Source organism: Rhinatrema bivittatum, chromosome 1 (genome assembly GCF_901001135.1).
Source record: "Rhinatrema bivittatum chromosome 1, aRhiBiv1.1, whole genome shotgun sequence".
Classification (NCBI taxonomy): domain Eukaryota; kingdom Metazoa; phylum Chordata; class Amphibia; order Gymnophiona; family Rhinatrematidae; genus Rhinatrema; species Rhinatrema bivittatum.
This window is the reverse complement of record NC_042615.1, coordinates 507,083,346-507,097,724: the sequence shown is the minus strand read 5'-3', so window position 1 is coordinate 507,097,724 and position 14,379 is coordinate 507,083,346. Positions and strand designations below refer to the sequence as shown.

The following is a 14,379-nucleotide window of genomic DNA, read 5'->3' as shown; positions in this document are numbered from 1 at the left end:
TCTGTTTTGCTGAATATACTGTTCCTAGCTACAGTACCCAGATAACTTTAGCAGAACACTTTAGCTGGGTAAATTTGGTAAAAAAAATAGCTATTCTGAAGTAACACAGGTGCCGTAACTTATCTGGATAAGTCCGAACTTGCACAGCTCGCTGTTTTACATAAGCGAGAATGTTTTTGTGCATATGTACTCCTATTTTATAACCTGAGCATATCATTTGCATGCATACTGTAACAACTTTGAAAGCACCCATATATATGCATATATTGGTGCGCATGCAACTCTTAGAAAGTTATAGGAAAATTGGTTCTTACCTGCTAATTTTCGTTCATGGAGTACCATGGATCAGTCCAGACAAGTGGGTTTATTCATCCCTACCAGAAGTTGGAGGCAGAGAACAAAACTTTGAGGCACTGCTATATGTCTCCCTCTCCATGTCCTATCCTCCCTTCCTCCTCCCCCCCCCTCTTCCTCTCCCTCCCTCTCCCCCTTTCCCTATAATCTATATTCTACTGTTTAAACTACCTAGTCTTTCCCTGTTAATTATTATATACTAGTTCAAAATTATTATAAACTTGTTATATGTACTATGTTTCTATTTTCATAGTTATTTTATATTAGTTCATAATTATTACTACCATGTTCTATGTACAACGCTCTGACGTTTCGTTTTGTTTTCACTGTAAACCGACGCGATATCCTTGGATGAACGCCGGTATATAAAATCCATTAAATAAATAAATAAAATAACCGAGAGTGCCACCTGCAGTCCCTCAGTATTGACCTCTACCCAAGCCTGTACCTTAACAACCCCAATAAACCTGGGGCCCCCTGAAAACTAGGCCCTCTTAATCTAATAGAACGCACATCTCAAACTATGTACATTTCTCATTACTCTGAATATAATATATATCAGCTCAGCAACATCCAGAAGCGAGGACGTCTTTTGCAAAATGGGGATGGTTCTCTGGACTGGTCTGTGGTACTTCAGGAATGAAAATTAGCAGGTAAGAACCAATTTTCCTTTCCTGTTCGTACTCCGGATCAGTCTAAACAAGTGGGATGTACCCAAGCCCCTCTATTCTGAGCGGGATCTCGAAAGACCCACGCACAACACACTTTCACCAAAAGATGCTTCTTCTGGCATCCGCACATCCAAGCAGTAATGTCTGGTACAAGTGTGAAGAGAACACCATGTTGCTGCACAACAAATCTCCTGCAGAGAAAGCTGTTGACACTTCGCCCACGAGGTTTCTTGTGACCTAGTGGAATGTACTCTCAACCCCTCTGGCACGACTGACCTTTATAGATGTAAGCCGAAGCTATCGTCTCTTTTAACCATCATGCAATAGTGCCCTTGGAAGCCTTATTTCCTTTCTTAGTGCCACTGCACAGGACAAACAGATGATCAGATCTCTGAAAAGCATTTGTCACCTTAAGATATCGCAAAAGAATTCTGCGCATGCCCAACAAGTGAAGCTCCCTCGCCATAGGGTATCCGTAGACAAATTCAGAAAGGCTGGTAACTCGATCACCTGATTGAGGTGAAAGAAAGAAACCACCTTAGGCAAAAAGGAATGAACCATCTGCAAAGAACTCCCCTCCTCTGAAAAATGCAGGAAAAGGACCCTACACAATAAAGCTTGCAGCTCGGAAATCCTTCTAGCTGATCAGATAGCCAGCAGGAGAAACAGCCTTCAGGTTAAATCCTTTATAGAAGCCTTCCTAACCAGTTCAAAGGGAGTATGACACAGCAACTGAAGAACCAAGTTCAGATTCCATCCTAGACAAATCCTCCGAACCGTAGGGCGAAGATGTTTTGACCCCTTGAGGAAATGAACCACAACCAGAAGAGACACCAACGGTCTTTCCTTAATCCTATCTCGAAGGGAATCTAAGGCTGCCACCTGAGCCCAAAGGGATTATAGACCAAAACCTTAGATAATCCACTTTGTAAAAATGCCAGAATATGCGGGACATCCACTTTCAAAGGCTGCATCTTGATCTGCAAACACAAGGATACAAAGACTCTCCACACTCAGACATAAGCCAAAAACGTGGAAGACTTCCTTGCCTGAAGCAAAGTCGCAATCACAGGCTCCAAATAACCTTTCAAGCAGAGTCATTGCCTCTCAAAACCCAAGCTGCTAGACAGAAGCAATCCTCCCGATCTGAAAATATGAATCCCTGTTGCACAACCCTAACAGATGGGCCAAGCGAACAGGACATTCCACCGCTAGACAAAGAAGGTCTGCAAACCATGGCCTGCGCAGCCACTCGGGTGCCACTAGAGTCACCCTGCCCGGATGAATCTCAATGCACCAAAGCACTCAACCTATGAAAAGCCAAGGTGGGAACACATACAGCAACTGATGTGTCAGCCACGGTTGAACTAGAGCGTGTTGGTCTCTGATCCAACCTCTCTTCTACAACTGAAAAAGCAATCCGTTTTTTAATTTCTCGGAAACACCATGAGGTCCACCGCTGATCTGCCCTACCTTGCCTGCAGCAAGATGAAGGCTTCTGCTGACAACTCCCACTCTTCCAGGTCCAGACACTGTCTGCTGAGGAAGTCTGCCTGCATGTTGTCCACTCCAGCCATAAGGGAAGCAGCTATCGTTACTAGATGTTTCTCTGCCCACACAAACAGTTCTTGCGCCCCCAGTGCTACTAGACAATTCTTTGTTCAGCCTGACGATTGATGTATGCCACTGTTGTTGCATTGTCTGAGAACACTCATACCAACTTGTCCTGAACAAGTGGGAGAAATGCCAGTAAAGCTTCGCGCACTGCTCTGGTTTCCGGCTGATTGATGGACCAGGTCGTCTCCTCCGATGACCACTGATCTTGGGCTGATTTCTCATGATAAATCACCCCCTAGCCCGATAGACTGGCATCTGTGGTGACCACTACCCAGTCAGGTACTTCGAGGTCCATCCCTTTCTCCAAACTGTGCCGAGACAGTCCCCATGAGAGACCAGGCCTGTCCTCCTTCAGCAACGGCAACAGAAGCCAAAATTCTGCATAGAAGCCATGGAACCCAGGACCTGTAAATAATCCCAGACCCTGGGAACCTACAGCAGCAGCAGCTGAAGGACTTCATTCTGCAATTTGATTACCCTTTCTGTAGTCAGAAAACACTTTCCATATCCGGGTATCGAAGTATGCCCCCAGATATTCCAATGACCGGGCCAGCTTCAAATAAGTTTTTGCCAGGTTCATGACCCAGCCCAACGAATCCAGGAGCTGCAGGACCTGCTGAAGTGAGCAATCATACTCCATTTCTGATTTTGCCCATACTAGCCAATTGTCCATGTACAGGTGCACCAAGATACCTTCTTTCCTGAGCGCCACCACCACTACCACCATCACCTCTGTGAATGTACGTGGCTCTGTTGCTAAACCAAAGGGAAGGGCTCGAAAGTGGAAATGTTCCCCCCAGAATCATGAACCTCAGGAACCTCTGGTGTTCGGCTTGAATAGGACTATGTAGATAGGCTTCTGTCAAGATCAACGATGCCAGAAACTCCCCTTTGTGCATTGCCGCTATCAGCGTGCGCAGTGTCTCATCTGAAACTGCAGCACCCAGAGGGTAGCATTGACCTTCTGCAGACTGAAAATGGGCCGAAAGGTCCCCTCATTCTTTGGCACCATGATGTACATGGAGTACTGATGCTGTCCCCTCTCCAGATGGGACACTGGAACTATGGCGCGCAGGAACTGTAGCCGTTGCAATGTCTCCCGCACCGCCTCTCGCTTACCTCTGGAGACATCTCTCAACAGCTCCAAGACCCACTGGTCCAATGTGATCTTGGTCCACTCCTTGTAAAAGGGGGACAGCCCCCCTCCAACAGCCTCTGGAGAGGAGCGGACCAGCCCGCCTTCATTGACCAATCTTACTTCTGTCTCCCCCTTAGGGTCCACCGTCCCTCAGAGGCTTTCGTTGGACTCAAAAGGATGACTGTCTTCCCAAACTCTGCTTTTGTACCGCTGGCCCAGGGCTTCTGCCAGTGCAAAACCTCCTTGCTTCTTGGAATCGAGCTTGCGGAGGAAAAAAAACTTCTTGGAGGTCTTCTTGTCTTCAGGCAACTTATTACTCTTCGACTCCCCCAATTGCTACATGAGCTGCTCTAAATCCTCTCCAAATAGCAGCTTTCCCTTGAAGAGGAGGTTAGACAGTTGGGCTTTAGACTATACATCCGCTGATCAATTCCGTAGCCATTGTAGTCTCATCGCCGCTACAGCCAAGATCATACTTCTGGCAAAATTCTGAATCATGTCATACAGGGCATCGGCCACAATGGCCACTCCCACTTCCAAGTGGGCAGCCTGAGCCGCCTCCACAGTCATTCCTGACCGCTTACTGTGCGCCTTCTGCACCCAGAACAAGCAGGACCTCTGCATCAGACCTCTGCAGATGAAGGCTCAGAGACGAAACCTCAAAACAGCCTTTTAAGGAGGATTTCCAGTTTCCGATCCTTCAAAGTAGCAGCACCTGCCATCGGGATGGTAGTCACCTTCTTGACCACCATGGAAATCACCATTCCTCTGCTGACCTTAGAACCAGTCTCTGGAGCCTCTCACTCCCAGACTTGCCCGCTTCTTCACCTTTCTCGGTCAGGCAAACCATTGGAGGACCACACAGCCCTCACAGAATTGGGCCCAACCCCGGAACCTGAGGAATGAGAGGGCACAGTTCCTCCTTCAGGAACCAACGTATCACTCTAGGATCAATGCCTTCCTGCACCGGATTCTCTCCAGGTCCTATAGGGGCTTATGCACATCCTGAACCTCCTTCAGTGGACCCTGGAACCCTCCCCAGGGCCATCACCAGCACCTCTGAAGGATCCTCAATCTTCCAGTTAGCGATGGATCTCTTCTCCACAGAAGAATATCCAAAGCCTAAGTGATGAAGCAGCCCCCACTGACTTTCTTGCAGCCTTCAGGATGGTGCATTCTGAGAATGAGGCATGTGCTGTTCTCGTAGCCTTGCTACCTGCGCATCTGTGCAAACTGATGAGCTTCCCCACTCGTGGTCAGTTGCTCAATCCTGCAGAGTTCTTAGCAGAATGGGTGTTCAAAGGGAGAGCACGCAGTTCTTTCTGCCTGGGTCCCAGTCCTTAGGCGGCACTGAGCAGTGTGCAAGGAACCAGGTCCTCTGCGCATAGCTTCAGAATGCCTCCCTTGGATCACTGATATGCTCAGCGATCTCCTCATTCAGCTCTTCCCCACTCTCCCGGTCCTCAGCAATTCCATTTAAGAAGATATTAATATTATTACCTCATCCCTAATAAAGAAAGATCTCTGAAACTTGGCCATGTTGGGTGACAATAAACTAAATAATCATGGGTGAAGCAAAGATATATAAGAGCTCTTATTTGTTATATAGACTGTCATGAATGAAAAAGAATATAGGTGTATCGAAGATGCAAGTACGGCGATATATTAAATAATATACTGATTTGATTTTAGGAGACAGATATGGTGTACATATTATATGCAAAAAAATATTTTTCTAAAAAATTAGTTTGTGAAACTGCAACTATCAAATAAGGGTGGTCTGTGGGCAGTTAATGATTATAATCCATTGACTATAAGGAACCAAATTGGTACCTTGATTAGTAAATATATGAAACTACCATCCATCTCTCATATACGGGCCGATTCAGTAAAAGTCGCGGTAGAGTGGGCATTGGCTATCAGCAGGTTTGACAGCCAACGCTCAATTTTTCCAGCGTCGGTTCTCGAGCCCGCTGACAACCACGGGTTCGGAAAACGGACGCCGGCTAAATTGAGCATCCGTCTTCCAACCCACGGGCTGCTGGCCAATTTAAAAAAAAATTTTTAAACATTTTTTATTTTTTTTTAATTTTGGGGCCTCCGACTTAATATCGCTATGATATTAAGTCGGAGGGTGTACAGAAAAGCAGTTTTTTCTGCTTTTCTGTACACTTTCCCGGTGCCGGCAGAAATTAACGCAGCCTTTGGGCAGGCGTTAATTTCTGAAAGTAAAATGTGCGGCTTGGCTGCACATTTTACTTTCTGTATCGCGCGGGAATAACTAATAGCGCCCACAACATGCATTTGCATGTTGTGGGCGCTATTAGTTTCGGGGGGGTTGGATGCGCGTTTTCGACGCACTATTACCCCTTACTGTATAAAGGGTAAAGCTAGCGCGTCAAAAACGCGCGTCCAAACCCGGGCTAACAGGTACTGTACTGTATCGGCCTGATATTTAGAGAAATGAGTAGATAAAGCAGTATTTCACATAAAAGTTCATTTAAGGGGTTAAAGATTTCACTTTTTTCTACCGCAAGGAGTCTAGATGGCTGCTGCCTCTTTCTCATCTCTGGCAGCCTTGATGCCGGCACCCGAATAGCGGGCAAAATGCTTGTCTGCTGCCACCAGGGAGCTGCCTTCATCCCTGGAAACACCATCAGGGAAAGGCGCACCTGCTCTCAGACGTGACGCTTCTCCCCACAGGCCGCAAGATTTTGGCTCACTCTGCTACCGGCACCATGCTGCTCTCATACATACGCCATGCTTACAGCGCCCTGAATGCTATCTCCCAATGCACAGATGCACCAAGTGCCCTCAAAGCCGCCGAGCCCTCCCGGCCCCCGACTGTAGAAAAGCAGTCTCCGGATGCAAATTGTACCGCCAGCAATAAAACTCCTGGAATTCCGGTGTGCATCCGCAGTCTCCGTCCTCACCCTCTGTTCCAGCACAGCTAACACTTCACACGTGCTGGCAGCCTACTCCTTTCATTTTTTTTTTTTTTTTTAAAAGGGGAGGCAGTACAAACAAGACAATAGCGGGAATACTTCCCTGAGTCTTGTAGCCAGGAACAGGTAAGGATGAGGAACTGGTGAGGGGGACCAGAGTAACTGAGGGAGCCAGGGAGTCCTCTGATGGCTTTGGGCAGAGACAGCCAGGGATTTCCAACTCTCCGACTCAACCTAAGGGATGGCCCACAAAGGAACCTAGCACCTTAAGGAGCCAAATCTCCTATCTTCTTTTTTCTTTTCCTATTTTTTTTTTTTAAACTCCTCTAACACCTCTACCATCTTCTGGAGATAAAGAAATACTGAGGGACTGCAGGGGACACTCTCTGATATGTAGCAGTGCCTCAAAGTTTTGTTCTCTGCCTCCATCTGCTGGTAGGGATGCATAAACCAACTTGTCTGGACTGATCCCAGGGTACGAACAGGAACCTCCCTGCGTGCAAAATCTCTCAGCAAAATCATGCACACCAAATAGGGGATGTAATAGTGTGGCATAGTTTTTCTGGGATAATTTTCAAAGTGAAAGTCTGGGTATAAAAAGTGCCTGCAGATTTTAAAATGACTGAAAAATGACCTTCTAAATTGTAGAAATTACCCCAGGGCTGGCCCAACCCCTTTATTCTCTCCCTCCTGCTCTATACAGTGAAAAAATTGTCCTGGGGCCATCCTGACCCTTTCCTTCCTTCCCTCCTGCCCCGAAAAGGAAATTGTTATTGGGGATCCCCTTAACTCTTATCCAAAAAATGACTAAGATACATTGGCAGAGTTGATGTGTGTGTGTGTGTGTGTGTGTGTGTGTGTGTGTATTGGGGGGGGGGGGGAGGTCAGGTCTCACTACTGGGATAGCAGGGGGTGCTGCAGGGCAGGAGTGAGGTAGTTTGGTAGATCTGTGGTGGTGGGTGGATGTGTGATTGGGGTAGAGTGAGAAGGGGAAGTCTTACCATTTCTGTCCCCTCCTGGAGGTGGAGGTAGAGGTAAAGTGCTTCTTCTCTCTAACAGAAAATAATTACAAGGAAAGATACATTAAAAAATTGTTTTTATTGCATTTTGTCATCATTTAAATAGCAAAAATAGAAAAAGAAAATGGAAAAGTGTAATTTTAAGAGAATCTATAATCTATATTAGTCCATGTGCCTTTAAGTAAAGAATCACCTGAGCTAAAGGATTCCAAATTATCCCTATCAACTGAAAAGGAGGTTGTTAATACAGCAAAAAACACACTTTGAAATGTCTGTATGCCAATGCCAGAAGTCTAAAAACTAAGATGGGAGAGTTAGAGTATATTGCAGTGAACGATGAGATAAGACATAATTGGCATCTCAGAGATCTGTTGAAAGGAGGATAACCAATGGTGCAGTGCTATATCAGGGCACAAATTATATCGCAATGATAGGGAGGATCAACTTGGTGGGGGTGTGGTGCTTTATGTCCAGGAGGGTATAGAGCCCAAAAAGGTAAAGATCATACAAGAGAGTAAATGCTCAGTAGAATCTATAGGGGTAGAAATCCCATGAGTGTTGGGTAAGAGTATAGTGTCAGGAGTATACTACAGTCCACCTGGACAAAATGGTCAGACAAATGATGAAATGCTAAGAGAAATCATAGAAGCTAACCAATTTGGAAGTGCAGTAATAATGGGAGATTTCAATTACCCAGTATTAACTGGGTAAATGTACATCATGACATGCTAGAGACATACAATTCCTGGATGGAATAAACGACTGCTTCATGGAGCAATTGCATCAGGAACCAATGATTTTAGATCTAATTCTTAGTGTAACGCAGATTTTGCTGAGAGAGAACATAAGAACTTGCCATGCTGGATCAGACCAAGGGTCCATCAAGCCCAGCATCCTGTTTCCAACAGAGGCCAAACCAGGCCACAAGAACCTGGCAATTACCCAAACACTAAGATGATCCCATGCTACTGATGCAATTAATAGCAGTGGCTATTCCCTAAGTAAACTTGATTAATAGCCGTTAATGGACTTCTCCTCCAAGAACTTATCCAAACCTTTTTTGAACCCAGCTACACTAACTGCACTTACCCTTCTAACTGATGTCTCTCAAAATTCGCTACCTCACTTGTTCTGATCTCAGGCCATCACCTGATAACTTTCATATTAAACCTCCCTCCCCCACAGACCCGTCCAGTCACCACTTTCACCTTTTGGAATCTCCAGGCTGTTGACCCTTGCATCTTTTTCACTGCTATTTCATCTCTTGTTTCCTCCACAACTTTGTCTGAATCTGTTGATGAAGCAATTTCTTCTTACAACTATACTTGCTTCAGCCTTAGGCACTCTTACCCATCATGTAAGGCGCACTAAACCCCAGCCTTAACTCACCTACAATAATTCACTACCTATGTTCCTGCATCCGCTCTGCAGAGCATCTCTGGCTAAAGTCCCCATGCCCATTCATTCACTTCAAATTTATGCTGACCACTTTCCAGTATGCTATTGTACTTGCTGAACAAGACTACTATATCCATCGGATAAACTCTCTTATATCCAGCCCTCGCCCTCTCTCCGCCATTCTCAATTCCCTCCTCAAACGTCCCTCACCTCCCTCCTCCCCTTCTCTCTCTGCACAGACTATGGTTGATTACTGCCATGACAAGATTCAGAAAATTAGTCTTGAGTTCTCAACTAATTCACCTTTACCTGCCTCTCCTCCACTTGGCAATGGTGATCATAAAAAGAATAAGTTTGAACTAATGACTGGAAGGGGGACAATATGTAAATCTACAGCTCTAACACTAAGGGGCAGATTTTAAAACCTGTGTGCGGGCGCAGATTTGTTCGCGCAACCCGGCGCGAACAAATCTACGCCCGATTTTATAACATGCACGCGCAGCTGAGCGCATGTTATAAAATCCAGGATCGGCGCGCGCAAGGAGGTGCACAATTGTGTAACTTCCACGCACTGAGCCGCACAGCCTGCCTCAGAGGGAACTTTCCTTCCACCAACCCTCCCCCCCCCCGCACCTTCCCCTCCCCTCCCTTCCCCTACCTAACCTGCCCCCCAGCCCTACTTAGAACCCCCACCTTACCTTTGTTGAAGAATTTACGCGCGCTGGCCAATGGCCAACCCGCGATCCCAGGCACAGCAGCAAATGGCCGCTGTGCCTGGAGGCTCAGGCCCCGCCCCCGTCCACAGGGGGAGGTTTTCGGGGGTTGCGCACATATCTTACGCGCGCAACCCTTTGAAAATCTACCCCTAAATTTTCAAAAAGGAAACTTTGATAAAATGAGGAAAATAGTTAGAAAAAACCTGAAAGGTGTAGCTGCAAAGGTTAAAAGTGTACAACAGGCGTGGACATTGTTTAAAAATGCCATCTTGGAAACACAATCCAGATGTATTCCATGCATTAAGAAAGGTGGAAGGAAAGCCAAACAATTACTGGCAAGGTTAAAAGGTGAGGTGAAAGAGGCTATGTTAGCCAAAAAACAAATCCTCCAAAAATTGGAAGAAGGATCCATCTGAAGAAAATAAGATAAAACATAAGCATTGTCAAGTTAAGTGTAAAACATTGATAAGACAGGTTAAGAGAGAATTTGAAATTAAGTTGGCCTTAGAGGCAAAAACTCATAATAAAAACTTTTAAAAATATACTGAAGCAGGAAACCTCTGAGGGAGTCAGTTGGACAGTTAGATAACCGAGGGGTTAAAGGGGTTCTTAGGGAAGATAAGGCCATTGGAGAAAGACTAAATGAATTCTTGGCTTCAGTGTTTACTAATGAAGATGATGGGGAGATACCGGTTCCAGAGATGGTTTTCAGGGGTGATGAATCAGATGAAATGAACCAAAACACGGTGAACCTGGAAGATATAGTAGGCCAGACTGACAAACTAAAGAATGGCAAATCACCTGGACCCCAGGGTTCTGAAGGAACTCAAAAACGAAATTTCGGATCTGTTAGTTACAATTTCTAACCTATCTTTAAAATCATTCAATGTACCTGAAGACAAGGGTGGCCAATGCAACCACAATATTTAAAAAGGGCTCCAGGGGTGATCCAGGAAGCTATAGACCAGTGAGCCTGACTTCAGTGCTGGGAAAATAGTGGAAATTATTCTAAAGATCAAAATCACAGAATAAATAGAAAGACATGGTTTAATGGAACACATTCAGCATGAATTTATGCAAGGGAAGTCTTGCCTCACAAATCTGCTTCATTTTTTGAAGGGGTTAATAAACATGTAGTTAAATTACAAGTGGATTGTGATAAATTGCAGGAGGTCCTTGCAAGACTGGAAAATTGGGCATCCAAATGGCAGAAGAAATTTAATGTGGACAAGTGCAAGGTGTTGCATATAGGGAAAAATAACCCATGCTATAATTACACAATGTTGGGTTCCATATTAGGTGCTACAACCCAAGAAAGAGATCTAGGCGTCATAGTGGATAACACATTGAAATCATCGGTACAGTGTGCTGCGGCAGTCAAAAAAGCAAACAGAATGTTGGGAATTATTAGAAAGGGAATGGTGAATAAAACAGAAACTGTCATAATGCCTCTGTATCACTCCATGGTGAGACCACACCTTGAATACTGTGTACAATTCTGGTCGCCGCATCTAAAAAAAGATATAATTGCGATGGAGAAGGTACAGAGAAGGGCTACCAAAATGATAAGGGGAATGGAACAACTCCCCTATGAGGAAAGACTAAAGAGGTTAGGACTTTTTAGCTTGGAGAAGAGACGACTGAGGGGGGATATGATAGAGGTGTTTAAAATCATGAGAGGTCTAGAACGGGTAGATGTGAATCGGTTATTTACTCTTTCGGATAGTAGAAAGACTAGGGGGCACTCCATGAAGTTAGCATGGGGCACATTTAAAACTAATCAGAGAAAGTTCTTTTTCACTCAATGCACAATTAAACTCTGGAATTTGTTGCCAGAGGATGTGGTTAGTGCAGTTAGTATAGCTGTGTTTAAAAAAGGTTTGGATAAGTTCTTGGAGGAGAAGTCCATTACCTGCTATTAAGTTCACTTAGAGAATAGCCACTGCCATTAGCAATGGTAACATGGAACAGACTTAGGTTTTGGGTACTTGCCAGGTTCTTATGGCCTGGATTGGCCACTGTTGGAAACAGGATGCTGGGCTTGATGGACCCTTGGTCTGACCCAGTATGGCATTTTCTTATGTTCTTAATAGTATGTCTTAAGTGAAGTTTTGTTTTTTTTTTTTAATGAAAAGACAGAATATCAAAATCCTCTTATACAGCCCATGGGAGGAAGGAGTCCCAGTCATTGTGCAATGGTTGGATTTAGGACCCATAATTACAGGGATCCAGAATGTGCATGGTCTGAGGTCGAGACCTGTTGCTGCAATAGATTGGGCTGAGTTGAGAGAGGATTAAAAATAAGGAAAATTCCTCTAGGTAGTGGCAAATGAATGCTCTATGGCTCCAGATTCCAGCCTGGTTCCAACTGAGCTGAAAGCCCAAAGGAGCATAAGGAAACTGCTGAACTCTGCCAAAAAAACTCATTTATATTTCAGTGAAGGTTCTAAAGAAGTTTTCTGAATATAATTGTGCTGGTGTATATATGCTATTGTTTTCCATAGAGCAGCAGACTGTGAAGGGGAGCGGGTGTGTGAGCCCTTTGTGCTGCGGCATAGTTGATGTGGCCTTGAGGGCGAACTCACGAGGCCGATGCTGGCAGCTGGCGAAAGCACTCTGTAGCAGATCAGTCTGGAGCTTTACCTATACCAGCCACCTCCCCCGCAGGTTAAGCCCTTAGGTTCCGGCAGCCAGCAGGACTTAGGTGGGTCCTTAGGTCGGTGAAGAGAACTAGAGTCCAAAGGCATACTGCGGTCAGGGCAAGCAGCAAACTAACAGAGTCAGAGACAGGCCAAGTTTGGGGCAGGCAGCTAACAAGAGTGGTCAAGTCCAGGCAAGGGGTCAAGATCCAGAGAGTCAGGCCAAGGGTGGACGAAGACACACAGAAGACAATGGACAAGACAGAAAGGGCAAGGTGAGGCTGGACAAGGAAGGCCACAGAAGGCGGTCAGCAGCATGTGGCGACAGTGGTATTCTGCCACAACATACTGGATGAAACTAAGGGCCCATTAAGCCTAATATCCTATTTCCAACAGTGACTAATCCAGGTCACAAGTAGCTGGCAGGTTCACAAATAGTAAACAGATTCCATGTTGCTTATCCAAAGGGTAAGCAGTGGCTATCCTCAAGTCTACCTGGTTAATAATGGTTTATGGACTTTTCTCCGAGAACTCTTCCAAACCTTTTTTAAACCCAGCTATGCCAACTACCTTAATCATATTCCTGGCAATGGTTTCCTGAGCTTAATTGTGCATTGAGTGAAAAAAAATATGTTCCCGATTTGTCTTAAATGTGCTACTTAGTGATTTTTTAAAAACTTTTTAATTTACATTTTCTGGCGTACAAATAGCAATCAACAATGGCAAACATTACAGGCTTACAACAGAGAACAACAGAAATTCAATGACAATGTGAAGAGTTACGATACTAATGATAGATGCCCCAGATCTTATCATTTTAAAGTTCTCCTCTCTATGATCATAGCGCAGCTTCTCAAGGTCAGACAGTGCACACCTGATTATGCCAATAATCCATTCCATGATTAGACTTCCAAAGTGTAGCAATTGTAAAACGTGCAGCTAGCAACAGTTGCCGAACCAAAGTTCTGTATTTCACCAGAAACATGGATCCCTCCCTCCTTTCAAGAAGACCTAACAGAGGCTTAAGATGCATAGGAAAACCAAGGATATCAGCTATTTCCTGTGCAACCCGTGACCAGAAGTATCTCACGGCTTGACAGTGCCACCATATATGTATGTATGTACCAACTTCCCCACATCCCCACCAACATGTGGCACTAGCATTTGGAAAAATCCTAGCATAGAAAGTAGGCATTCGATACGTCCTATGCAATAATTTTACCATTGATTTGACTCTCCTAGTGAGGATACAAAGGCAAAAGGTGGAAGTTCACACATGATTGCAGGTTTTTGTATCCAAATCTAAATCTAGATCAAAATTTCATGTGTCAATAATTGACTGTGGCGTATCTACAGCATACCTTTATAAAACTTTGTAATATATGTTTTATGGCAATACCTAGAACTGCCAAGAAGGATTCTCCTCTTTCACGCTCATATTTTCTACCCCTGTACCCTAGATAATCCTTTATGTAATCGCTACTCGGCACTATCTGTGCCTTTTTCCTCCGCTCTTATGCTTTCTCTAAGATGCAGCGCCTTTCATTGCCTTTCAGTTCCAAATTTTATATATTCTTTGTTCCTGTCCAGCCTCCCCATGTTTCTCCATCAACTTAAGTTATAATTGTTACCTTATAAGTTTGCCTTAAGTTACATCACTGTTTCTGTTTTTAGTTGTTTTATGTATTAGTTTTCAACTATTATTATCTTGTTCTATGTATAACGCTACGGTGTATGTTTTTCATTCTCTGTACACCGATGCGATATCTCTGATGAGCAATGGTATATAAAAACCAATAAATAAAATAAATAAATAAATATGGTGTTCAAAGGCTGAAGCAGTTTGGTTATATCAAAATGCCCAGCCAAAGTCTGTCTCAAT

At 44.6% G+C, this 14,379-nt stretch overlaps 1 protein-coding gene across 1 annotated transcript in view; it reads right to left on the bottom strand.

The window, feature by feature from the left end:
- WAS (WASP actin nucleation promoting factor) overlaps nucleotides 1–14,379 on the bottom strand; it is a 62,176-nt gene that overhangs the window by 14,831 nt on the left and 32,966 nt on the right. The window contains exon 6 of the mRNA XM_029610956.1: nucleotides 7,727–7,777. Within this exon, the coding sequence (XP_029466816.1) occupies nucleotides 7,727–7,777 (51 nt within the window). The remainder of the gene's footprint in view (nucleotides 1–7,726; nucleotides 7,778–14,379) is intronic.